Genomic DNA, 27,852 nt, shown 5'->3' with positions numbered 1-27,852 from the left:
GATTGCCAGAAGTCACAAAATTCAGCCCCTCGTGAATTCTAAGCTAATGGCAATAGAGACTCCTTTTCCCTGTGAGCTCCCCTGTGAGTTAGTCTGTATCTTGCCCTACTCCATATCTGCAGCTCCTTCCCCACCACAACAGCCATGATCCATTTCTCCCCTCCAACCTTTCTCCATATCTCCAACCTTCTTTGATGTAACCTCTTCTCTAAATTTAGTTGTGGAGTTTGTTCTGTCAGTCTTCAGGTTAATTTTGGAGGTATTTAGGATAATTTGATAGTTATCTAGTTGTATTCATGGAAGGGGGTGAGCCTAGGGTCCTCTACTCCTCCGCTGCCATCTTCCAATCTCTCCCTATCTTCCCATCATTAAACATATAGATTTTGTAACATTATTGTATGTCAGTATCTATGACAGTAGGGTAAACTGTAATATTCTCCGAGGCTATCCTCCCCTAATGTATTTATTTCCTCTGAAAGACTTTTGTTTTTAAACCTCTGAAACACAATGATTATTAAACTCCTATCATCTCTTTAAATTAAATGAAGAAAATTGGAAAATGTGTGGAAAATCTTCAAAGAGTAAAGTCATTCTTTTATGTTCAATCAGTCCCAAACAACTATGAAAATGATTGGATTATCTTTACTTCTATATCAACTTCTGGCTGCCAGGCTAAAAATGTAATTAATGAAGACACTAAACCCCACTGATTGTCTCTCACACATTTTATGGCCTTGAATGCCAAATATCATTCAATTTCAGAAATGTATTTGAAAGTCTGAGAAAAAGAAATGATTATCTTTATCATTTACAATAATGTTAAAATTCCCTTTTTAAAAGTTGTTATATTCATCTTTCTTTCATAAGCTAGATAACATTCATTTGTCTCATTCTATGATCAACCAAATGACTGTGAAAAAGCAAAATCCCTATTGAAGTTTTCATCTCAGCTAAATTCAGTGAAACTTTTTGTAATAGCAATATAACTTTAAATAAAAACATAATTTACTTAAACAGCTTCAGTTTTATTTTCAAGTTAACTTATATTCACTCTATGCTTTTTTTGCTATAGTTAAATTTCATGTTTTCTAGAGAAAGAACAAAATCTCAACTCCCTTAAAATGTATAATTTTGGGGGTGCCTGGGTGGCTTAGTTGGTTCAGCAGCTGACTCCTGAATTCCACCCATGTCATGATCCCATGGTTCATAGGTTTGCACCCTACATTGGGCTCTGCGCTGGCAATGTAAAGCTTGCACTTGGGATTTTCTTTCTCTCTCCCTCTCTCTCTGTCCTTCCCCCACTTGTCTTTTTGTCTAAATACATACATACATACATAAATACATAAACTTTAAAAAATATAATATTTTATTTCCATAGCATTTTCAATTTTCTGATTGATGCTGCTTTTCATGGTATAGTTAAACATATATGATATGGTTGCCATCTCAGGAAGAATATATTCTTCACAGACTGAGAGACTCAAATATTATTTTTTAACTGAATAATGAAGAAACAGTTTAATATATACTCATTTATCTATTTTAATTCAAATCAACTCTTGTAGCATTTTGTTATATTAATTCAACAAAATTGTAGTTAACATTTTCTGATTTAAATAAATATTTGTGTAAATATCTTTTCTATCTTTAAAAAAGTATTGAAATAAATCTTTCCTCTTCAAAAAAACTTAGGTTTTCCAGTGTCATTTGTTATAATCATGTTTGCTGCAATGATTTTATATCTAACAACTTAAATCTTAAATGTTTTCCCAGATAAGTTATTGAATACATTTTCACAAATAGGTAGATGTGAGTTTAAGGCTTTAACTCTTGGTACTCAGAGATCAAGTTGGACAATATTAAAAATATTAAAATTCACCATGGCATCCTCTTGTGGGTGATTCTAGGTACTTTTATAAGTCCTTCAGGTGTTTCTTTTTTTTTTTTTTTTTTTTCAATTTTGGCATTATTTTTAATAGCGAAAAAGTATAAATGAGTCAGTTTTCTAATTAAAGGTTAATTAAATATATTATATAAATGAACATTATGCCATCATTTAAAAATAGTTAATGCTATCAGGAAAGAGTTACTGATATTTACAATACACAAATGTGTGGAATACCATATATGAGACAGTTTAAAGCAGGATTCTATTTTTGTTTATAAGAAAATATAGCTAAACATAGAAAAAATACTATGTACATATCTATCTTAATAATTACTGGTATAAAATATACACCAAAAGGTTAAGAATTGTCTTTTCTAGAGTGTTGATATGGTAGATAATTTTATCTCTGCTTTTCTGTTTTTATAGTATTTTTCTTACAAATTGACATATATTACATTGAAAAATTGCTGATTTAAAAATGAAAAATAATTCTCTTCTTGTTTTGTATGTTTCTTCCACCTTTCTTTTTTCTTTTTTTAATTTATTTTTTTAAGTTTACATCCAAGTTAGTTAGCATATAGTGCAATAATGATTTCAGGAATAAAACCCAGTGATTTATCCCCTACAAATAACAATCAGTGTTCATCCCAACAAGTGTCCTCCTTAATTCCCCTTGCTCATTTAGACCATCTCTGCACCCACAACCACTCCACCAACCCAGTTTGTTCTCTATATTTAAGAGACTCTTATGTTTTGTCCCCCTCCCTGTTTTTGTATTATTTTTGCTTCATTTCCCTTATGTTCATCTATTCGGTATCTTAAATCCACATATGAGTGAGGTCACATGATATGTGTCTTTCTCTGACTAATTTCACTTAGAATTTAAGTGAACACTCTTGTTCCATCCATCATTGTTGAAAATGGCAAGATTTCATTCTTTTTCATTGCTGAGTATTACTCAATTGTATATACATACACATCTTATTTATCCATTCATCTGTCGATGGACATTGGGGCTCTTTCCATACTTTGGCTATGGGCTATAATGCTGGTAAAAAAATTGGGGTGCATGTGTTCCTTTGAAGCAGCACAACTGCATCCTCTGGATAAATACCTAGTAGTGCAATTGCTGGGTTGTAGGGCAATTCTATTTTTAATTTTTTGAGGAACCTCCATACTGTGTTCCAGAATGGCTTCACCAGTTTACATCCCCACCAGCAGTAAAAAAGGATTCCTTTTTCTCCACAACCTTGCCCAACATCTGTCGTTGCCTGAGTTGTTAATTTTAGCCATTCTGAGAGGTATGAGGTGGTATCTCATTGTGGCTTTGATTGGTATTTGCCTGATGATGAGTGTTGTTGAGCATTTTCTTCATGTGTCCAGTAGCCATCTGGATGTCTTCTTTGGGAAAGTGTCTATTCACATCTTTTGTCCATTTTTTCACCGGATTATTTGTTTTTTGGGTGTTGAGTTTGATAAGTTATTTATAGATTTTGGATACTAGCCCTTTTATGATATGTTATTTGCAAATACCTTCTCCAATTCTGTAGGTTGCCTTTTAGTTTTGCTGTTTACTTTGCCGTGCAGAAGCTTTTTATCTTGATGAAAACCAATTGTTCATTTTTTGTTTTTATTTCCCTTGCCTTCAGAGACATGTTGAGTAAGAAGTTGCTGCGGCTGAGGTCAAAGAGGTTTTTGCTTGCTTTATCCTCTTGGATTTTGATGACTTTCTATCTTACATTTAGGTCTTTCATCCATTTTGAGTTTATTTTTGTGTATGGTGTAAGAAAGGGTCCACATTCACTCTTCTGAATGTCGCTGTCCAGTTTTCCCAATACCATTTGATGAAGAGACTGTCTTTATTCCTCTGGACACTCTTTCCTGCTTTGTCAAAGATTAGTTGGCCATACGTTTGTGGGTCCATTTCTAGGTTCTCTATTTTGTTCCATTGATAAGGGCTTTTGTGCCAGTACCATACTGTCTTTGATGATTACAGCTTTATAATATGAAGTCTGCAAATGTGATGTCTCCATCTTTGGTTTTCCTTTTTAGGATTACATTGACTATTCAGGATCTTTTCTGGTTCCATACAAATTTTAGGATTGTTTTTTCTAACTCTGTGAAAAATGCTGGTGATATTTTGATAGGGATTGCACTGAATATGTAGATTGCTTTGGGTAGTATCGACATTTTAAAAATTTTGTTTCTCTAACCCATGAGCATGGAATATTTTTCCATTTTGTGTGTATGCATCTTCCTCAGTTTCTTTCATAAGCTTTTGTAGTTCTCCATGCATAGATTTTTCATGTCTTTGGTTAGGTTTATTCCTAAGTATTTTTGATTTTTGGTGCAATTGTAAATGGGATCAATTCCTTGATTTCTATTTCTGCTTCTTCATTATTGGTGTACAGAAATACAACCGATTTGTGTGCATTGATTTTATATCCTGCAACTTTGCTGAATTCATGAATCCATTCTAGCAGTTTTTTGGTGGAATCTTTGGGGGTTTCCATATAGAGTATCATGTCTTCTGGAAAGAGTGAAGGTTTGACTTCCTCCTTGGCTATTTGGATGTCTTTTATTTCTTTGTATTGGCTGATTTCTGAGGCTAGGACTTCTAATACTATGTGGAGTAACAATGGGGAGAGTCGACATCCCTGTCTTGTTTCTGACCTTAGAGGGAAAGTTCTGTTTTTCCCATTGGGGATGATATTAGCAGTGAGTCTTTTGTATATGGCTTTTATGATCTTGAGGTATGATCCTTCTATCCCTACTTTCTTGAGGGTTTTTATCAAGAAAGGATGCCATATTTTCTCAAATGCTTTCTCTATATCTATTGAGAGGATCATGTGGTTCTTGTCTTTTCTTTTATTAGTGTGATGCATCACATTGATTGATTTGTGGATATTGAACCATCCCTCCATCTCAGGTATAAATCCCTGGTATAAATCCCTCCATCTCAGGTATAAATTGATAATGGTGAATAATTCTTTTAATGTATTGTTGGATCCCATTGGCTAGTATCTTGTTGAGAATTTTTGCATCCATGTTCATCAGGGAAATTGGTCTGCAGTTCTCCTTTTTGGTGGGGTCTTTGTCTGGTTTTGGAAGCAAGGTAATGCTAGCTTCATAGAATGAGTTTGGAAGTTTTCATTCCATTGCAACTTTTTGGAACAGCTTCAGAAAAATAGGTTTTAACTCTTTGAATGTTTGGTATAATTCACCTAGAAAGTCATTCAGTTGAACTCTTGTTTTCTGGGAGATTTTTGATTACTAATTTGAGTTCTTTACTGGTAATGGCTCTGTTTATACTTTCTATTTCTTCCTGTTTCAGTTTTGGTAGTTCATATGTTTCTAGTAATGTGTCCATTTCTTCCAGATTTCCCAATTTATTGGCATATAATTGCTTAAAATATACTCTTATTATTGTTTGCATGTCTGCAGTGTTGATTGTGGTCTCCACTCTTTCATTTTTTTATTTTATTTTTTTGTGGTCCTTTCATTTTTCTTTTTGATCAAACTGGCTGGAATTTATCAATTTTGCTAATTCTTTCAAAGAACCAGCTCCTGGCTTCATTGATCTGTTCTACTGTTTTTTGTTTGTTTGTTTTTTGTGTTTTTTCTGTTTCAACAGCATTGATTTCTGCTCTAATCTTTATTATTTTGTGTCTTCTGCTGGTTTTGGGTTTTATTTGTTGTTCTTTATCCAGCTCTTTAAGATGTAAGGTGAGGTTGTGCATCTGAGACCTTTCTTCCTTCTTTCAGAAAGTCTGTACTGCTATAAACTTCCCTCTTATGACCTCCTTTGCTGCATCTCAGAGGTTTGGGGCTGTTGTGTTATTATTTTCAGTGGCTTCCATGTACTTTTTAATTTCTTCTTTAACGTCTTGGTTAACCCATTCATTTATTATGGTGTTCTTTAATCTCCAGGTATTTGTTAGCTTTTCAAAATTTTTCTTGTGGTTGATTTTGAGTTTCATAGCATTGTGGTCTAAAAATATGAATGGTATGTTTTCAGTCTTTTTGTATTTGTTGAGAGCTGATTTGTGTCCCAGTATGTGATCTATTCTGGAAAATGTTCCATGTGCATTTTATTTTATTTTTTTTTAATTTTTTTTAATGTTTATTTATTTATTTTGAGAGAGAGAGAGAGCATGAGCAGGGGAGGAGCAGAGAGAGAGAGAGACACAGAATCCGAAACAGGCTCCAGGCTCCGAGCTGTCAGCACAGAGCCCGACGCGGGGCTCGAACTCACAAACCGTGAGATCATGACCTGAGCTGAAGCCGGACGCTCAGCCGACTGAGCCACCCAAGGGCCTCATCCATGTGCATTTTAGAAGAATGTGTATATTCTGCTGCTTTAGGATGAAATGTTCTGAATATGTCTTTTAATTCCATCTGATCCTGTGTATCATTTAAATCTACTGTTTCTTTTTTGATTGTCTACTTAGATGACCTGTCCATTGCTGTAAGTATAATGTTGAAGTCCCCTACTATTATGGTATTATTATCAGTGAGTTTATGTTTGTGATTAATGAATTTATATATTTGGATGCTATCACGTTTGGAGCATAAGTGTTTACAATTGTTAGAAATTCTATAAACCCCTTAATTATGATATAATGCCCTTCTTCATCTCTTGTTACAGTCTTTATTTTAAAATCTAGATTGTCTGATCTTAGTATGGTTATTCTGGTATTCTTTGGGCAATCATTAGCATGCTAGATGGTTCTCCAACCCCTTACTTTCAATCTGAAGGTGTCCTTAGGTCTAAAATTGGTCTCTTGTAAACAACATATACATGGTCTTGTTTTCTCATCCATTCTGTTACCCCATGTCTTTTGGTTAGAGTGCTTTATCCATTGACATTGAGAGTGAGTACTCGAAGATATGAATTTATTGCCATTGTGTTGCCTACAGAGTTGGAGTTTCTGGTGATGTTCTCCGGTCCTTTCTAGTCTTTGTCACTTTAGGTCTTTTTGTTTTGTTTCATCTTTTCTCTCCTCAGAGAGTCCCCCTTAGAATTTCTTGCAGGGCTGGTTTAGTGGTCATGAACTCCTTTAGTTTTTGGTTGTCTGGGGAGCTCTTTATCTCTCTATTTTGAATGACAGCCTTAGTGGATAAAGAATTCTTGGCTGCATATTTTTCCAATTCAGCACATTGACTATATCCTGACCTTCCTTTATGGTCTGCCAAGTTTCTGTGGATAGGTCTGTTGCAAAACTGATCTGTGTTCACTTGTAGGTTAGGGGTTTTGGGTTTTTCTTCCTTTGCTGCTTTCATAAATCTTTATTTATCTATATATTTTGTGAATTTGATTATGATATTCCTTGTTGATGGTTGATTTTTGTTGAATCTAATGGGAGTTCTCTGTGCTTCTTGGATTTTGATGTCTGTGGCTTCCCAGGTTAGGTAAGTTTTCTACTACAATTTGCTCACATAAATCTTCCACCCCCTTTTCTATCTTCTGGGACCCCTATGATTCAGATGTTATTCCTTTTTCATGAGTCACTGAGTTCTCTAATTCTTATAACATGCAGTTTTGCCTTAGTTTCCCTCTTTTTTTCTGCTTCAGTATTCTCCATATTTTTGTTTTCTCTGTCGCTGATTTCCTGCTCTGCTTCATCCATCCTTGCTGCCGTGGTATATGCTTGAGATTGCATCTCATTTATAATGTTTTTAATTTCATCCTGACTAGATTTTGCTTCTTTTATTTCCAGAGAAAAGGATTCTATGCTTTTTTCAACCCCAGCTAGTATTCTTATTATCGTGATTCTAAATTCTAGTTCAGACCTCTTACTTATATCTGTGTTAAGTCCCTGGCTGTCATTCTTCCTGTTCTTTCTTTTGTGGTACATTCCTTCATTTTGTCGTTTTGGAGGAAGAAAAATAGTAATAAAATATAAAATTAAAATTAAAAAATTAAAATTAAAAAATTAAAATTAAAAAATCAAATAAAGTTAGTTAAGTCCTTGTTCTTTGGTCTGGTTTTTAAAGAAGCTTGGTAGGGCGCCTGGGTGGCGCAGTCAGTTAAGCGTCCTACTTCAGCCAGGTCACGATCTCGCGGTCTGTGAGTTCGAGCCCCGCGTCAGGCTCTGGGCTGATGGCTCAGAGCCTGGAGCCTGTTTCCGATTCTGTGTCTCCCTGTCTCTCTGCCCCTCCCCCGTTCATGCTCTGTCTCTCTCTGTCCCAAAAATAAATAAACGTTGAAAAAAAAAAGTTTAAAGAAGCTTGGTAGAATAGAGAAAAAAGGGAAAGAAAAAAAGAAAAAAAAGGAAATGTTTAGAATTAAGAAAAATGTATGCAATAAAATAGAATAAAATGAAACGAAGAATGCAAAATAAAATGAAGATAATGACAAAAAATAAAAATATACAGTAATTAAATTTAAAAAATGGAAAATAAAAATAAATTTCTTTTTCTGTATCCAAGAGTAAGAAACTAATAAGAAAAGAAAGAAAGAAAGAAAGAAAGAAAGAAAGAAAGAAAGAAAGAAAGAAAATACGAATAGATGAAGCAACAACCAGAAAGAAATCCGAATGAAATTCCATCCTCTTTCTCCTTTAAGTCCAACTGTGAAGCCCTTTACTGTAGGCACACTAATCAGGTGGAGAGACTTGTGGTCCTCTAGGTTCTGAGCTTGGTTGGCACAGTTGGATGGGGCTTGATGTAACAGCTCCATTCTCCATTTGGTGATGCTGCTTAGCTTACCAGGGTAGATCAGTGTGAAGTGCATGCATGTGTATGCACATGCACGGGAGAAGTGAAAACAGTTTTCCCCAGCTTCCGAGTTTCGGGCAAAGGAATTCTGAGCATTCCTCGACGAGCAATCAAGCACCCCTCCTTTGTCTCTGGCTTCCTTCCACTCCCCACTTCTACGTGGTTCGCGTCCAAGCTGTCAGCCTGCCAGGTGGCACCTCCCTCCTGAATTATATGTCATTTGGGGCTATTTCCAAATTCCTCACTTCTGAGAGTCCTGCAGCTTGGAACTACTCCAACCCTCTGGCGCAGGGTCTTACCGGGCAATTCCCAGCTGCTGGCTTGCCCCCAGGGAACATTCATGTAGTCACAATGTTGCTGAGGTTCAGAGATTATGGCCAAGTGCCTGCTCTCCCAGAAAATGTTTGTGTGATCGCATAGGAACAGAGGCTCAGAGTTTATGGCAAAACACAACACACAGCTTGCACCAGGTCTCACAACACCCTGGTGTCTTTGTTCCAATACCAGCAAACATGGCTGTTTCCAGGATCCACTGGACCTGTGGGGAGGTTGTATGGCCTCTACCAAATGCCCTCCTAGCAGGGTAACAGCCTCTCCCTGTGAGGTCCGTGGACCCCTTGGACCTTGCTGCCTGATCCTGGAGATTTGCCCTTGCCACCTGAGTGTGGCCAGGTATTGAGCTGTAGAATTTGTGACTCTGCTCTCCCCTGTTTATAGAGTCCTAATAGTATTGAGACCCTCTCCTTTCTCCTTTCTCCCTTTCTGTCACCTGTGGTTATTTCTTTCCCTTTTCAGACACTTTTGGTGGGGAAAGTGCTTTTCCTGCACTCTCCCCTCTTTCTCTGTCCTCTCTCTGCAAAAAGAGCTGCCTATCCTCCACCGCTTGTCTCTCCCCCAGTTCATAGCTCTGCACCACATACCTGCTGAATTCTGTGGCTCAAGGTATACAGATTGTTGTGTTAGTCCTCAGATTAATTTTCTAGGTGTGCAAAATGGTTTGGTGCTGATTTAGCTATACTTCAGGAATGAGAGAACTTCTATGCTGCTACTCCATCTTGACCCCTCCCCTCTTTAAGTGCCCCTTCAGGTCTTTCTTATATTTACTTTGTATATCAGGGGTCTTTTTTTTAAGTTTATTTATTTTTTACTGAGAGAGACAGAGACAAGAGACAGAAAGATAGAAAGAGAGAAATCACACGTGGAAGCATGAGCATGGAGAAAGGCAGAGAGAGAGGGAGATAGAGAATTCCAAGCAGGCTCCACATGCTGACAGCACAAAGCCTGACATGGGGTCAAATCCATTAACTGTGAGACTATGACCTCAGCCAAAAGTTTGGATAAGTTGTACGCTTATCCAAATGAGCCACCCAGGTGCCCCTATACCAGTTTTAATGAGGAGATTAGGGACAATGTACTTCTCTGGGTCAATTCGGTTTATTTTAAAGTTCAGCTCATTCACCTTGGAAAACATCACTGAGTCTTCAACATCATTACTAAAGAGACAGAATGCATGTATTAAAACAATGTGGTTGGCCAGTTAGAACTTTGCAGAGTAAGAAGAGAGGCACCTAGTTTTTTAAAACTGTAATTTAATTTATGTATCCTGATTTCTATATTCACTGTTCAAATGAGGTGAGTAATTTTAATTTTCTTTGCATAAAAATTTAACTGGGTGACAGTCCATATTAAGCCTTTTTGTTACAATTATGTAATTAAACTTTGCACCTCATTGTAAAGAGTTCCAGTCATCAGCATATTGTCAGAAGAAATTTTGGCTAAATTAAGAAAGATTGCTTGCAAAAACATACTAACTTTGTATAGGGCAGCTGGAAAGATAGAGTTAGGACTTCAGGTGATCACCAGGCTGAAAGTATTTGGTAACTGACAAAGAATTAGTGAAGCAAATGATCTCATAAGAGATGTAAGAATAATTAAGGACTGACCCAGATTTGCCAATAGGAAATTCAAAATATAATAGCAACAGCCAACAAAAATACTGTCACTCCTATTCCCTCTGGAACTACAACATTCCTATTGTGACCACTCATCTGCATGCAATTCCCATTCCCTGAACTTTTCTGTCCAACCACAGAATTCAGGTAAGAAAGGATTATAAACAGCTGGGGAAATGAAATAGGAAAAATATTTAACATTAAGCCTATATCTAAGTATTCAGCTGTCAGTTTGAAGAAATAATCCTTTTTTTGTCCAAATTTTTATTAGTTAACATACAATGTAATATTAGTTTAATGTGCAGAATTCAGTGATTCATCACTTACATATAATACCCAGTGCTCATTACTGTTGACTTCCTTAATACTCATCACTCATTTAACCCATCCCCGGCCCACTTCACCTCCAGTAACCCTGTTTGTTCTCCATAGTTAAGAGTATGTTTCTTGGTTTGCCTCTCTTTACCCCCCCCCCCAAGTCCATCTGTTTCATTTTCTAAATTCCACATATGAATGAAATCATATGTGATTTCATAAGTTCTGACTGATTTTGCTTAGCATAATACTCTTTAGCTCCATTCACATCTTTGCAAATGGCAAGATTTCATTCCTTTTTAATCCTTCTTTATAATACGTGAGTACAATCATCAAACTTAAATTTTGATTGATGTAAAGCATGAGATAGGACTACGACCTGTTTTATTCAGCAGTGTATGCCTATGTACAGAGGTTCTACAAAGTAGTTTTCAATAAACACTATTTCAATGAGAACAGCTAGTGACATGGCACAAATAAGAAGGGTAGAGACCCCTGACTAAAGATTTCACCAAAACTTACTGAAGAAGAATGAAAGTTAGTTAATCCGTGGGCGTCTGTGATTACCTATGATTATATCTATCTTCAAGACATTGGACATATAGTAAATTATATGTGTCTCTCACTTTGTAGTGTGGATTGCCTCATTTTTCATTAACTCTTCCATTGGTTTCTTAGAGTTCCAGGTGAAAATATTACTTCATAATTTGTTAAAGATAATATCAGAATCATATAGATCATAATTTATAAAAATTGGGAAAAATACCAGTTAAACAGTGTTCCATATATAAACCGGCCCTAGTTCAAAGCCTGTTATACCAGACAAAAAATTGATAGGACCCCATTTCGTTTGCCAATGTGTCCTGGTGTGGGTGATAAATTAGTAAGTCATGTATACATGCAGGATACATTAGCTGGGGCTATTCCTGTCTGAGTGACTAATGGGAGAGCAAAATGTTAAAAGACAAGATCTCACTTTATGAGCATGCCTGCTGTTTCCTAAGTAAGTGACAAATGGACCGATAAGCATGCTGACCATTTCAGAGTAAACACAGAATTTTAACCAATGAATGATGAGTCCATTGCTTCTAAGATACAGAACCAACCAATCATCTTGTTTTTTTTTTTTCTGACCTTCACTGATTCATCTGTGTCAATTAGTTACAGACAGCTCTAAAACTCAACTAAAACTAGAAATGGCCTCTACAAATAAGTCTAGAGTGACTTATTTTTGTGTTTCATGGCTATCTTTTGGAAAGGACCTATGGTCATAGGTCATGTATGTTTTCAGTTAGGGAGTTTCTCTAATCATTTTCAGCTAGAAAATATTTGTGTGTAGAATAAATTTTCTTGGAAATCTTTTTCTTTCCAATTGCTGCCATAATAAAGTATATAACCCTAGTAATGTAAAATCTTTATTCTCTTATATTTATGTAGGTTGGAAGTCCATAATCAGTCCTACTCAGATAAAGTGAGGATTCAGGAGGGCTAGCTGCTTCTGTAGGCTCTGAGGGGAGAATCTGTTTCCTTACATTTTTCACCTTCTAGTGGTTGCCTATATTCCTTGGCTCATGGGCAATCCCTTATACAATCAAAGAACATCATTACAATCTCTGCTTCCATCATCACATCACTTTCATGGTCTCAGACTCCTTCTGTATCCCTCTTATAAGGATCTTTGTGATTACATGAAGCCTATCTGGATAATCCAGGACAATATTATCAAATCCTTGTCTTGATCACATCTTCAGAGTCTTTTTTTCCATGTAAGATGATATTGATAGGTTCTAGGGATTAGAACATGGCATTTTGGGGTGCCTTTCTGCACTCAACCGTACTCTGGATTTCCCTGAAACTGTTCATGAAAGCTATGCCTTCAATTTAAATTCACATGTACTTTTGATACCTCTTTTTAGGTATTTAGCCTTAGCATATCTACAGATATTATGGCTCTAACTCCTGTTAATGAGCACTCTGAGAGGAAAGTTCCTTCTTAGAGATTCAAAACATAATAAATGAGATTCACATAAATAACCACACTTTTGAAAAATAGCTTCACGAATGATTTTTCCTTAATTACAAGAGGCAAAATTTTAAATTGTAATAACTTCATGATTTTTTCTTCTACTCCTTTTTCTTTCATTACGAAATAAGACCTGTTGACATCTGTAGATTTTCTAAGGTATTTAAAGTGTTTATATTAGTTTCCTTTAAATATGAACATTTTAACCATTCACAGGGATTGCACTAGTTTAGATTAATTAAGTTGTCACCTCTTATAATTAGGCTGTTTTAATTTACTTTGTCACTTGATATAAAAATTCTGATGAAAGTAGGAAAAATAAATTATAAAATATATGCTTGAAACTCCCTTCATTCTTTTTCTTATAAATTGATAATAGTACAAAATAAAATTAAATCAATTTTTTAATGTGGGAGAAATTTTTGAATATATTCATCATTTAAATTTATTCATCACTATTATATAGCTAGTACTAATTATTATAATCGTACAGAAAATATATGGAATTACAATGTATTACTTGTTGTAAATCAGTTAACTTACATATGTACTCTGTATCTAGAAGTGACAGTGACATAAGCACTAATTCCTGAGTATTTCTATTTTTGTCCTAGAACTACTATTAAGACACCCATATGTTTTCTGAACACAAAGTTCTTGACATATAATTGAAGCTGTGTGGTAACTTAAATTTCTATTAGCTCTTCTAAGATGGGAGCACCTGTTGCTTTATTATCACTTGCTGCCTAGGAAGGCAAAGTCATGACAACTCAGATAATACGATGTTAGTCTAAACACAAAAGAGTTTCTACCACTTTTTTGACTAACAATATAGAACAATAAAATCTTTTGAGGATTGGTTAAACATATAGGAACAGGTTTTTTTGTGTATTCCTTGAAAAAAAATCATTCCAAGTCAAAACATGTTGTTTGTGCTTTCTTATTGAAAATATGACTGTGATTCAAATGATTAAAATATATTGAAGAACTAAAATAAAGAAGTAATATATGCACACGAAAAGACTTACAAGATTAAAGCTAATGTGAGGCCACTATTCTCTTTCAAACACTATTTCAGGCAATAGTCAACTTCCCCACCAAAACTGTCCAACAGGGATGGGATAAATTACCCACTTAATGAAGTAGAGAGAGAAAGCCATTGAGAAACATGTCTATGAAAGAGAGAGAAGAGCAAAGGAATAACAGTCTCTGAGGTATAAGACATGGATCAGAAGATTATTGAAGTGCACCCTGATTATATAGCTTTCCTAAAACTCTGTCAAGCAGTTCAATGACTCAATCCTACTCCTGTCTCCCCTCTCCTTAAAAACAAAGTAGAGAGAACTCATTCTTATCACACATTTCATGCTACTTAACCTATTTTTTCATCCAAATATTCGATAATATAATGAGCAGAAAAAATCAAACAAATTTAATCTAATTCAGTATTTCAGAGGAAAGGGTTAAAAAGCAGAGTTTGTGGGGCGCATAGGTGTCTCAGTTGGTTAAGCGACCAACTTCAGCTCAGGTCATACCCTCATGGTTTGTGGTTCGAGACCTGTGTCAGGCTTTGCACTGACAGCTTATAGCTTGGAGCTTGCTTTAGCTTCTGTGTCTCCCTTTCTCCGGCCCATCCCCTGCTCACACTGTCTCTCCCTCTCTCTCCCTTTCAAAAAATTAATAAATGAACTTTAAAAAAATTAAAAACAAGCAGAGTTTGTAACCAAGCAGCATATATTCCTCTTTCTGAACTGAAAGCAATGAGTCTGTTCCCAAGAAAGGAAGAAAAATAACAGGAAAACAATTTGACTTAACCTACTCTATGTACCTAACTCAGTTGCGGAGCTCACATAAACTAGAAAAAAAGGTTTCTCACTCTGGAATTCTATCTTATGCTATGGGTCTGAGGTTCTTTAACTTTCATGAAGTCTGTTTTTCTTTCTGTGCACAAGTTTTATTATTTTCCGACTTTCACAGACTAAATTTCCTCTAAGGCAGGTTTTCTGAACCACAGCAATACAGATATTTTGAACCTGATATTTCTTTGTTGCGGAGGGCTGTCATGTGCATTGCAGGATATTTGGCAGTAAACCTGGTTGCTATCCACCAGATAGCAGTAGCAGGCTCAATCTCTATGTGACAACCAAAAAATGTCTCTAGACACTGCCAAGTATCCCCCGGTGGGCAAAAATTATAGTTGATTGCTCCAGGGAGCTTTTGTATCTGATCTTACCTATTCTTTTCCAGAGATGTCTATATCTCTCACCACAAACTATGGCACTACCCATCCATTCTTTAATCCTGAAGAAATGTCTCTGAGGACTGATAACAAATGAACATGTTGGTGCATTTTCTGGTTGAGGGTACAATTACAAGGTACCTTATTAGCTTAGAATAGTTATAGGCCAGTAGGAAGAAGTTTCAGCTTTTCTGTTCAACTTATTAGGCTTCATCAGCAGATCATAGTGTCAATTTTAGATTTTTTTCCATTTTGTATATGTGTCCAAACTAATATTTTTAAGTGTTCATAACTTAACTTATCCAATGTTTAACTTTAGCTTATCCAATGTCCCTTTCTTTGATTTGACTTTTTATCATTTTTTACATTAAAAAAAAAACAACATTGGGGGTATTTTGTGCATTACATCTCTTTCTACCTTCACGACATGTATCTCCCCCCAGATCCCACGTCAAGATAGCTTTGACGACCCCATTACTAAGAGAGACCTCATGTTGGTCAATTTATGGAAACTTTACTCTTCCTATATAGAAGCATCTCTCCAAAAAGGCTCCTATCTACTACACTTGGAATGACTTGCTTTTGCTGAAATTTTTCTGCCTTCTCTGAAAGAAGGGTAGTCCAGTACAAAGAAACAAAGGTATTTACCTATATAGAGCTTAAATTTCATCATAATATACTCTTATAGACCATGAAAAAGATATGTGAAGAACTATACTGTTATCTGGGAAACTGAATGGCATTTATTAAGAAAAAAACATATGAAAAAGAGATAACGTGTATGGACCAGAAGTGAGTATTTAGCATTTCAGTTGGATGTCTATGAAAGAACTTACTGAAAAAGTAAACATTTAGAAAATAGCTAAACAGAATGGAAAACCCCACAAATCAGAAATTTGAGTCAAAATCTTCAAGATAAAGGCCCTGAGGCCAGGAGAGAGCATGCTTGGGTTCTTCTAAGGACTTTGAAGGAATTGTTGCTATTTTAGTGTGAGCTAGAAGGAATATGATCACATTGAGCCTCTGGTTAAATACTTACCTGATCTAGCCCCTGGAAAGTTTAATGTTGTAAGCTTTCAAATTCGTCTGGGTATGTGTGTGTGAATGCAAAAGAGAGAGAGAGAGAGAGAGAGAGAGAGAGAGAGAGAGAGAGAGAGAGACGGAGAGAGATGGAGGGAGGGAGGGAGAGAGGGAGAGAGGGAAAGAGTGAGAGGAATATTCTGTTTAGATTTTCTGTTGTTGCAACTACAATTTTAAAACTCTAACTCCCACCCCAAATGCAAATTGTATTCATATGGAATTCTAATTTGAGCTTTACTTCTTTCAGTGTTCAGTGTGAGTTTGCATAAGTCACGCTTGTTGAAAATTATTGTAAAAAAAATTTAACTAGAGGATGGAAATAGAAAAGAGGAATGAAACAGATGGTAAAGTTAAACTAGATGAGTTTTAAATTTTGTTTTTTTTTTGTTGGTTCCCCAATGAAACCTTATAGGAAACTTAAAAAGATGAGATAAAACATAAACCGCATCCTTATATCTGCATCCCTGAACCAGTTATAAAAGAAGACAACCAAAGGACCAGTGTATAAAGCTCTCATGGCATTTTCTTTGATGGTATAAAAAGCAACAGCAACAAATCTGGCATAAAATCAGAATGTTATAAAATATTTGAATAGGCACAGACCAGAAATTATGGCTCTGTGTATATTATGTATCAAAAATTAAATTAAATTTATTAGTAAATCATTGAAATTCTAAGGCAAAGAAATCCTGAATCATTGGTATGATGCAATGAAAATAGTATTTAATTGCATAGTGTCTATATTCTAGCTTTATAGTGTGCATAGTATCAATCATATTTCTTAATTTAGTGTTCATTTTTTAATTTTTAAAACAATTTTTTAATGTTTATTTTATTTTCAAGAGACAGAGAGAGCACAATCAGGGGAGGGGCAGAGAAAGAGGGAGACACAGAATCCAAAGCATACTCCAGGTCCAACCTGTTGGCACAGAGCCCGATGTGGAGCTCAAACTCATGAATTGTGAGATCATGACCTGAGCTGAAGTTCAACACCTAACTGACTAAACCACCCAGTCGTCCGATTATTTTTAACTTAATATTAAGATATTAATTAATTTATTTTGAGAGAGAGAGAGAGAGAGCGAGCATGCATGCATGACTGGGGGAGAAGCAGAGAGGGAGGAAAGAGAAAGAATCCCAAACAGGCTACATGCTCAACCAGAGCCAATGCAAGACTGGATATCAAAGCTGTGGGATCACAACCTGAGCCACTATCAAGAGTAGAATGCTCAACTAACTGAACCACCCAGGTGCCACTATTCATTTTTATAAACACGAAATGACAATAAGAATATTTTACCCTTTTTTCACTATGAGCTTTTAATTTTTTTCAGTGTCTTAGTTTTTGTGGTTATGAGAAATCTGACTCTCATTTGGGAAGTAACAATTGTTTTACCATGGGAGCTATTTATATTATTAATATTGAGATTAATATTGACATTGTGAAACTGCTTGATTAGAAATTCCTCATCATAATTTCAATGAGAAGGTTCAGCATCATTTTGCCACTTTAATTATAGAGAAAATGAATTGAAAAAAGGGAAATTTAACACATGATGAAGAGCATGGCTTAGAATTAATAAAGTTCTGACCTACATTCTTTTTTTTACTCCTAGTATTGTCGAGCCTGTTGCATTTAATATAAACTTTTCAATGCCAAAGTTGTTATGGAATATGTTTTATTCTTCATAATACTCCAATTAAATGTATATTCAAAAAATAAAACATTTTTTCTGATTATAATTTTCATCTAATTCTATTAACAGGGGTAAACCACTGCCAGGTTGTTGGTTTATTTTCTTTTAACCCTTATTATACACATCTGTACAATACAAATATCATTCAGGCTTCATTGGCCATCGCAACTCTGGTTAACCTTGGTGTTTAGATCTGGATTTTGACTCAGAGCCTCTCAGCCCCATGATTTTCTCTCTAGTTCCCTGTTTCCCTGTCTCTGTGTATATTAACTTGTCCCTAGACTACATAGGTTGCAGGCCTCAGATAATTCACTCTTTCTATTAAGTCAATTCAAATATATAGGAGAAATTTATATTTATTAAGGTATTACAAAATGCGGAGTGATTATGGGGACAGAAGATATCAGAAGCTACACCACCTTGAACCATCTAACTGGCTTCCCCTGCTCCCCGCACTTCTTACTGCCTGAAAAAGACTGGGGTCTTGACATATAATCTCTCATGATGTCTGAACACTCAAAGAGGTGAAGTCCAATGGATAATCTCTGTGGGAGTAGTGCTGACATGCCTATTGACCTGTCCCACAATTCAGGAAGTACATATTTTACTTTGTTACAAGAAGCTAAATACCTTATATATACACATCTAACCCCAAATTAAAGTTAGAATAATATAGCCATTTCTCATTAAACATTTTGATCTGAGTAATTTACAAGTATCATAATACAGTTCAAAAACATACTCTAAATTAGATGCATATTTTATTATAGGGATACATTATAATTTTAAGCTATTCTTGTTTGCTTAATTTGTTTACTTTTATTCTAAAATAAATAATAACATAGTGAATATTTTCTATACATGTTTAATATAATTCTGCTTTCTTACTTTAGGGATTTCTAAAAATTGAATTATTACAGATGGAAAAACTTAGGTATATGCTCTAAATTTCCAACTGGCAGTCCTATTTTCCCCAAATACATGTGAAAAGGCTGTCTCATTAAGTGTGTATACTTTTGGGTTTTAATGCAGAAGTATAAAATGATAGGTCCATATTGCCTCAAATGACATTTCGTTGATTTTTAGAAAGTTTGAACATTTTAAAAGTGCGTTTATTTTCCACTTGCTTTTTTATCTAAAGATTATCTATAAAAATCTAGTGTCTAAATTTATTGCTTTTTCTTTAAAAATGACTAATAAAATATATATATAGTTTTGCATGAAGTAACAAATATGCTCCACCATGACAGAGTATTTTTTAATTTCTTGGCAAGCAATCAAGTGCCAAGGTGATTAAGACATGGAGCTTAATAAAAGTAGTAATATTCAAGCCTCTATTCACTTACCACCACAGTGCCATCAACAGCAACAAAGTGGTACCAGACATTTTTCCCCCTGAGGAACAACATGGGGCAAGAGTCCCAGTGAATGCAGCACAGATGAAGGAAACTTCTCATTGCTAAGGAGCCTTGAAAAAAAGGTTCTGGACTCTTTATGGGTTTGGTGGGGAGGGAAAGAAAAAGAGGCCTAAGAGTGTAAAAATATTAGCTCAATGTGGAAAAATGTGCCCCCTTCCATAAAGAGGTCTCTCTGGAGGCACATGGGAAATGTCCCAGCTGAGTCCCTCTGCTCCCCTGTAATGAAATAGGCCTCTGAATAAGGTCTGTGTGTTGTTGAGAAGAATAATCTGCAACTATTGTGTGTTACATTTTGTTGTCATTTAGCTAAGTGGATTGATAGTACCATCTGCATTTTGTATATCTTTACTGATTTTCTGTCTATTTATTCTACCGATTACTGAATGGGAGGTACTCACATCTCAAGTATAAGTGTAGTTTTACTTATTTCTCTTTTGCATTATGTCAGTTTCTGCTTCATATATTTTGAAGCTCTGTTATTAAATGTACAATTCAATATGATTAGTTGACCTGCTTATGTTTATGAAATAAAGTTATTTTTAATAGTTCGTTACATTGAAATCAACATGTAATGAAGATTTGTTATTAATAAGACTAAACCAGTATTTATTTTGCTTAATTTTTACATGATATCTCTCTCATTATTTTACTTTGTTTAGTTTTTATATAATATCTCTCTCTCTTTATTTTGCTTTCAACATGTCTTTTTATATGAAATAAGTATCTTTTAAATATTTGAGTTTGTTTCAGATGCCATTAGTAATATCTCTGCCTATTAATGGAAGTGTGTAATCAATTTGTATTTACTGTGATCCTGGATATAGCTGGATTTAAGTATATCATATTACTATTTACTTGTTTTATACCCTCTCTTTTCCTTCCTTCTGAATGTTAAATATATTTTTCTCTAAGGAGAAGGAATAGTTTATATCTCTCCTTAAAATGTTATAGTTTAACATATAAAACTCTGATATTGTTTGACATGTTCAAAAATTAGTAACACAAACATCAAAGTGGAAAAAATGTCATTTAAAAAATTCCAAAAAATATTATAAATTAAAAATTGCATTTTGTATTTACTTCCAAAAATAATTTGAATATAATATGCATTTTGTTTTCTTTAATATATTATAGTGAACTTAAATATCATGAAAAATAGTGTTAATTACCACCATTCATAACCATTACACAATATGAACAATACATTTGTGAATACACATTAAATTTTAAATTACTTAAATATAAACTATTTCAGAACTTCAGTATAGCCATAACTATGATTATTAATCAGTAAGGAAAATTATATATCTGAAGCAATATTCTATTGTTAAGACCATTAGTAATGCATATTATTTTCATCATCATCTAAATTTTAACCCAGTGATAAGAACTATAGTATTCCTTTCTTGCTAATATTTTATTTAATGGAAGTCATTAATTTAAGGTAGAATTACTGAGAAGGCAGATTTGTCAAGGTGATGATAAGTTCAGTCAAGCTCTTTAAAAAATAAATTAAAACTGGATTCAGAGTCAGTAACATAACTTGTTGAGACACTAGAATAGGTGAGATTTGCTACAGAGAAATGATGGTGGAGGAAGAGAAAATTAAAAATAAACGTCAGGATAAATGCTCAGAGACTATCTTGAAACAAAACAGAAATGAAAACCCAAAACATAAGTAATATAAAAGAAATTCAAACCAAAGTAGGAGAGACATTTCAATTAGACAATCTCCTATTAAGGAAAGGGTAAATATATTTTAAAGGAAAAAGAAGTGCTAGTACATTGTACTGAAAGTAGGTATGTATATAGTGTCTAAAAGTATGAGTTCTGGAGTTGCATAGAGTTAAGTTTAAATCTATCTTAATCCCTCCGTATCAAAATGTATGAACTTAAATATTAAAAGCTCAACAGATTTTTAAGTTTCTATAAATTGAATGGTATTTAAGCGTAGATCATGGAATACTACTTGGCAATGAGAAAGAATGAAATATGGCCTTTTGTAACAACGTGGATGGAACTGGAGAGTGTTATGCTAAGTGAAAAAAGTCATACAGAGAAAGACAGATACCATATGTTTTCACTCTTATGTGGATCCTGAGAAACTTAACAGAAGACCATGGGGGAGGGGAAGAAAAAAAAAAAGAGAGGGAGGGAGCCAAACTATAAGAGACTCTTAAAAACTGAGAATAAACTGAGGGTTGATGGGGGGTGGGAGTGTGGGGAGGGTGGGTGATGGGCATTGAGGAGTGCACCTGTTGGGATAAGCACTGGGTGTTAAAAAGAAAATTAAAATATGAAATCAATGAGATCAAATGAAGTAATGACTATAAATGATATGCTATAATATCTAAGGTATTACAGATGCAAAATAAATATTATGTTCTAATCCTGTATATTATTGTACAGTAACACTATTATATTTTAGCATGTTTCCAGAAGTAGACAAATGTATACATATAAATTTGTCCATGATTCATTCCGTAAGTTGGCTTTTCATCACTTAAAAAAATATTTCATTAAAATATTTTGTATTTAAAGAAAAAAATAAAAGGCCATAATCCTACCCTCATTTGCCAGAACTGTTTTAAGAAATAAAGCATGATAGGGGCACCTGGGTGGTTCAGTTGGTTAAGTGTCCAACTCTTGATTTTGCCTCAGGTCATAACCCTACTGCTTGTGGGATCAAGCCCTGCATTGGGCTCCATGCTGACAGCATGGAGCCTACTTGGGATTCTCCCTCTCTCTCTCTCTCTCTCTCTCTCTCTCTCTCTCTCTCTGTCCCTCCCCTGCTCGTGTATTCTCTTTCTGTCTCTCAAAAGAAATAAATAAACTTTTTTTAAAAAATGAAATAAAGCATCATAAACAGATTTCAAGTTCGCTTTGTACCATCCCTGATTTCTTTCCCCACCTGTCCCCTTGGAGAACTCTTCTAGTAAAGCCAGTGTGTGTATTTCTGATATATGTATTTATATTTTTGCTATATATTTACATAATCAGAAAATATTTAAATAGTTAAAAAATAACTAATCATTATCAGACTATGTATATATCTACCAGACTTCAATAAGATTTTAAAATTCAACATTATGTTTGATACTTATTAAGTAATAATACATGTCACTATTGTTCACTTATTTTAACCACTCATCATAATTCCACAGTGTGACTACGCTATGATGAATTTACCCACTGTCCTATCCATAGGCTTTAGTTTGTTTCAGGTTTGCCATGAAAATTCTTGTATGTCTCTTTCAGTGCACACCTGATAATTTTCCAGGAAACATACTAAAAGTGGAAATGCTGAGTTGTAGGATATGCCTTACATTGTGTGCAGCACACCCATTGTGTATTTGTAAAGTCATTTTAAAAACTATCCACGAAAAAAAGAGCATATTTGTATATTGTAACTCCAAGACTAATTTTATTCTCCATCTAATTTAAGAGCTAAGGCATTAGTGACTGTGGTTTTATATATACAGAGATATATCACCAGGATTCAATTAACTATATACTTATTTTACAATAAACACACTTACTAGAACTCTTATTAATGCCCTTCCTACATAATTCTTATAAGTTAAGCATGTCTACTACTAAATTTATAGAAGTCATGGTTAAATATACCTATAAGGATATAATTCTCTGGCTTAGATTAATAAAAGCATTTGAAATACAGACTGCCTGAAGCTATTGTATTTTCAAGTGCTAAATTACTCTGCCATGTATGAAATTACTTACTCTGAATCTTCCACTTATATTGAAATGCCATCCTTCATTCAGACAGTTGATGCTGAGCAGTCTACAGTGGTCAGTTACTTTCTCACAGTTTTTTCCAGTAAATCCTAGCAAACAACTGTAAATACATCCATGTAAATAGGAAAAGTTACAATTTAAATATTATCACAAAAGTCTATTAGCAATCTGACAAAAATAATAATGTTTTGTTTAAATCACATACAAGGCATATTACTACCTGATATTTTCAACCATTAATTTTGTCTATGCACATTTCTGTTCTTAGTTATCTATTTAGTGAGAATCTGATAATTTCTCCAGGAAAGGCTATTCATTTAATAGCCTTAATATCATCTTTTGAGAATTTAAAAGTAAAATAAACTTAGGCCTAATTGAATACTTAACAATAAAATACAGGTTTTAGAAAACTATCGGAATAAATAAGACCATTATTAAAATGTGAAAAAGAAAGATGACAGGTGAGATTTCTAATGCTTAGTAAAGCCATTCTCCACTGATGATTTGCTACAAGGATCTGATGACACACATGAATTTGAGACATAGTATAGAGAGTTACATTGAACAGTAATGGTATGGCCACAATTGGGCTAATTGCAGAGACTTATTTATGTTCATCCTCACTTTAAAAAAAAAATAAAGCAATCTTGTAGTGTAAATGCCTAAGAATAAGCTTTTTTGATTATAATGAGAATGCCTGACATCAATCTTTTGATTGACAAGGCATCCACTTCAGACATCCATCCCTAGTAAATGTTTTGCCAGCTGTATGACACAGCTACTAGCTACACAACTAGATCAGAAGCCAGGCCTTCCCTTCCCATGAAGTTCCCTTTTAACAAACTCCTGTGTAACTAAATAACTGACCCCCTGAGTGACCCTGTATTTCCTTTCCCACTCCCTAATTCTCACTCTTTCGTTCTAAATTCACCAGTAAAGAATGAATCTGTGAAACTGCAGACACCCCACTCTGGACCCCAATGAAAGCAGAAACCTAGGTCCACGTATTTCCTCTCTCTCTCTCTCTCTCTCTCTCTCTCTGCCAGCAACTTGGCTGCTGGCCTGTGGGCATGCCTTGTACCCCCCACAACTTGGGAATGCTAAACCTTGTTTTTCAAAGATCCCTGATGGTAGGTGCATCTTGCAATCATACGAGCCACAGGGGGCAGTCTAGCCATAACATTGGCTCCTGTGGGGGAAACATATGCAGAAGCTGCCACAAGTGGTATTGGCCTGGGTGATTCCCCAGGCATCCCTGGCTGATAGCATCTATATCAATAGGTTGAGACATGCACAAACAAATCTAGATACCAGTTTACTTCAATTCATGAGCTGCAATCAATAAGATGCTAAGAACACACGGTGTTTTGTCTTTCTTTGCCCTCACTTATTTATTTGTGAGAAATATTCCTGTACTTTAAATCACATTTAGTAAACTTTCTATCAAGTGAATGGAGCACCAAATTAAATGATGATGTGTCTCTCTAAAGTGGATACTAGTGATCCACTAGTATCCACTAGACCGAAATAATACTTTTAAGACAAAGTTGTTTTAAGCTGATTTAATAATGAAGCAAATTGTACAATATATTAATTATTTCAAGTTTATTTTAAGAACACAGGAGAATTTCATAAAAGAAGGAATCAAAGGCCATGTTGACACAGTTTAATGAAACAGCATCAGTAAAATACTTAGTAATTCTCTTTCCCTGCTGTTCAAGGCACAGCATGGCACTTTCAACTTGTAGAATTAAATCATTCCCTCCGTTGTGTCAGCAATGCCATCCATTTTTTAGCACCTACTATGTTCCAGCCACTAGTTTAATTATTTTCACACTATTTTCTTATTTTCACATTTAATCCTTATAAACACCATATAAGGTCCATTTATATGGATTATAAAATCCATATAAATCCTTATATGTGATACATATTATTACCACTATATTAAATTAAGAAACAAACTCAGAGAAGTTAAGAGATTTACTTTGGTCATATGACTATTTTAGAGATGTTATTAAAATTAAGTATGGTCTAACTTTATATACATTATATTTGCTACTCCATTAATAAAAACTGTTAGGACATGTTTACCTTACTTCTCTCATTCTGAGGATCTACCTAGAAACCCAGAAATCACTCCAAGTATCACTTGGTTATGAAAGGAAGCATTCTCACTCATTTCTACTGGGAGTAGAAAAACAGAAGTAGCAGGAATAAGGAAACATCAGAATGACTTAAAATTTTGGTTTGGTGAGTAATACTTATCATATCTCAATTTTCCTTTGGGAGGGAATGAATCCAACTGTTGACGACTAACTAAGGACGAGTGTAGTATTTAGACTTATTTTATTCTGGAGTATGGTTTCCAAAGAGAAGGATCAGAGCTATAGTCATTCATGAAATCAGATCAACAGGTTTCAAGTCCTAGAAAGATGTTTCTAAAAAAAGCAGAACTTACTAATTATGAAAAATTGGGCCGAAGTATTAGCACCCTCACAACATACCTAGAAGGAAGCCCCAAAACACCATTTATAATACTTGGCCTAGGGAGGTTTAAGCCAAAGGCAAAGGGAATCCATAATGAGAAAATTTTTCTGTTGAGATAACAGAATATCAACCTTCCATACCTCCACTCCAACTCATGGTTTGACATCTAAGAGGAGCTCTTGAACCTCATCCTAATGACATCCTAACAACTCAGTCTGCAGGCAAGGAAAGAAAAGGCTACTATTCTTAACACAAGAATTTAAACCTGGGGTGCCTGGGTGGCTCAGTTGGTTAAGTGAGTGACTCCTGATTTTGACTCAGGTCATGATCTCATAGTAGTGGTGAGATCAAGCCTGTGTCAGTCTCTGTACTAAGCAGTGGAGTCTGCTTAAGATTCTCTCTCCCTCTGCCCTTCTCCCATTCCTCTCTCTTTCTAAAAAAAAAAAAAGACTTTAAACCAGAGAAAATAAAACCAAACAAAAAGAAATAAAAGCAAACTCTAGAATAATACAGATGCTTTGAGAAATTCTATTACAAAAGTGCAAGTAAAGACGAAAAATTCTAAAGGTAAGGAAAAATGAATGAAAGAGAAAGAGAAATTTCAAACAGCATCAATATTTGCCTCAATAACTTAGACAGATATGATTTTCATGAAATACAATACAGAAAATAATATGGTAAAATAGCATATAAAAAGGGAGGTGACTTAGTAGCTAACAAAAATAAAATGGAGCCAAGAGTTAAGAACGAAATGCTTTGATGTTAAAGTACGTAGAAATAAAATATGTTCAATATAAACACTAAAGTCAGAATTGTCACCTCACCCCCTCCCCCAAATCCATCAGAAGTATATAATTCATATTTGGGAATATACAGCAAAATGTGGAAGAAAGAAAATATAAAAAATAAGCACTTAAAACACAGTGAATCAGAATATTTTAAAAGTTTGATAAGGACAAAGATACATTTTATGAACTGGTTTGTGTGAATATCAGAACACAATAGTTAATATTTGGCAATTTTCATAAACTTTATTATATTTAGCTTTTCTACCCTTTCTTCATTCATATTTCAACCTTCATAAAGTAAACTATACTGGCTTACTGATACATTCCCTATGACATTACAACAGGCATAAATTTTAAGCAAAATACAGTGCCCAAAAATTTTATTTTAAATGAAGTCTTAGTACAAAATTACGCTGACTATATTTTGCATCAAGAGAAAAGTACTACAATTAATGAGGCCAGAGTCATTTCTTTAAAAGATCATGAGATATATATTTTTCCAGAATGTGTAATTAAGAAATCAAGAGAAAGAACACAAATACACAAAAATAAAAATGCAAAAGGGAATATGAGGACAAATAGAAGCTAACAACACTACATATTCCTTAGTGCAATTATGCCAAAAAGTTCATGTCAAAATATAGATTGCCAAAATTGAATGAAAATAAAGGTTGAATAGAACAAATATTTGGTGGAACTAACTAAAAGATGCTAGACTTATTTATTTATGTGAATGAAGAATTCAAATTCCTATTAAAGAGATGATTCTTGTGATATGTTAGTCTTGATTCTAAGATGTTTGCTAGTTATCTATCAAGTATCAAAAATTTTCAGAATTTGGATGCAAAAGACTCAAAATTTACAACAATAATAGTTACCACTAAATCCATACTTGAAAATGAAAATATGTTGTATTTATTGACACAAAATTATATTTCTAGGAATTTATCCTGAAGAAATAATCAGATGTAATAAATATATATTTACATCCATATTTCTGCCATGATATCCCAAAGCGCCTACAGAAAGGAGACAACTTCTAATGTAAGAGGTCATTCTAATCCACCATCCTGGCCCACCATCACTCTTCCATACCACCAATAATCCAAGGGCATTATAAACAAGAAACCAATTCATGTCCAAATTGTCCATTCTTCTTCAGAAACCTTGGTCATCAAAAGTTTCACGTTAATGATTCCAATTTTCATTGTATATTTTAAATATAATTAATTTAGCATCATCTTAGCTTTTTTTTTCTCTCATAAAATGTATATTTTACTCTTGAACTGAGAAGAAACAAAACATTTTGTTCTCAGGCAACTATAAGCAGTTCTCTACGACTAGAGCTCAAAGTGAATAATGAGAGTAGCAAGAGAAGAGAAAGGAGAAGGTGATCATGAAGGAATTTGTAAGAGTTACCTAAGTATCAAAATGTAAGACTGAAAACAGGGAGATTTGGAAGTAGGGAATCGAAATGAAAGAAAAA

The 27,852-nt window shown here is 34.5% G+C and overlaps 1 protein-coding gene across 1 annotated transcript in view; it reads right to left on the bottom strand.

Moving 5' to 3' along the window:
• EYS (eyes shut homolog) overlaps positions 1–27,852 on the bottom strand; it is a 1,591,614-nt gene that overhangs the window by 1,461,059 nt on the left and 102,703 nt on the right. Inside the window, exon 5 of the mRNA XM_053222617.1 lies at positions 23,074–23,188. Coding sequence (XP_053078592.1) covers positions 23,074–23,188 — 115 coding nt within the window. The remainder of the gene's footprint in view (positions 1–23,073; positions 23,189–27,852) is intronic.

This window comes from Acinonyx jubatus, chromosome B2 (assembly GCF_027475565.1).
Source record: "Acinonyx jubatus isolate Ajub_Pintada_27869175 chromosome B2, VMU_Ajub_asm_v1.0, whole genome shotgun sequence".
Taxonomy (NCBI): Eukaryota; Metazoa; Chordata; class Mammalia; order Carnivora; family Felidae; genus Acinonyx; species Acinonyx jubatus.
This window is presented reverse-complemented; position numbering and strand designations above follow the sequence as displayed.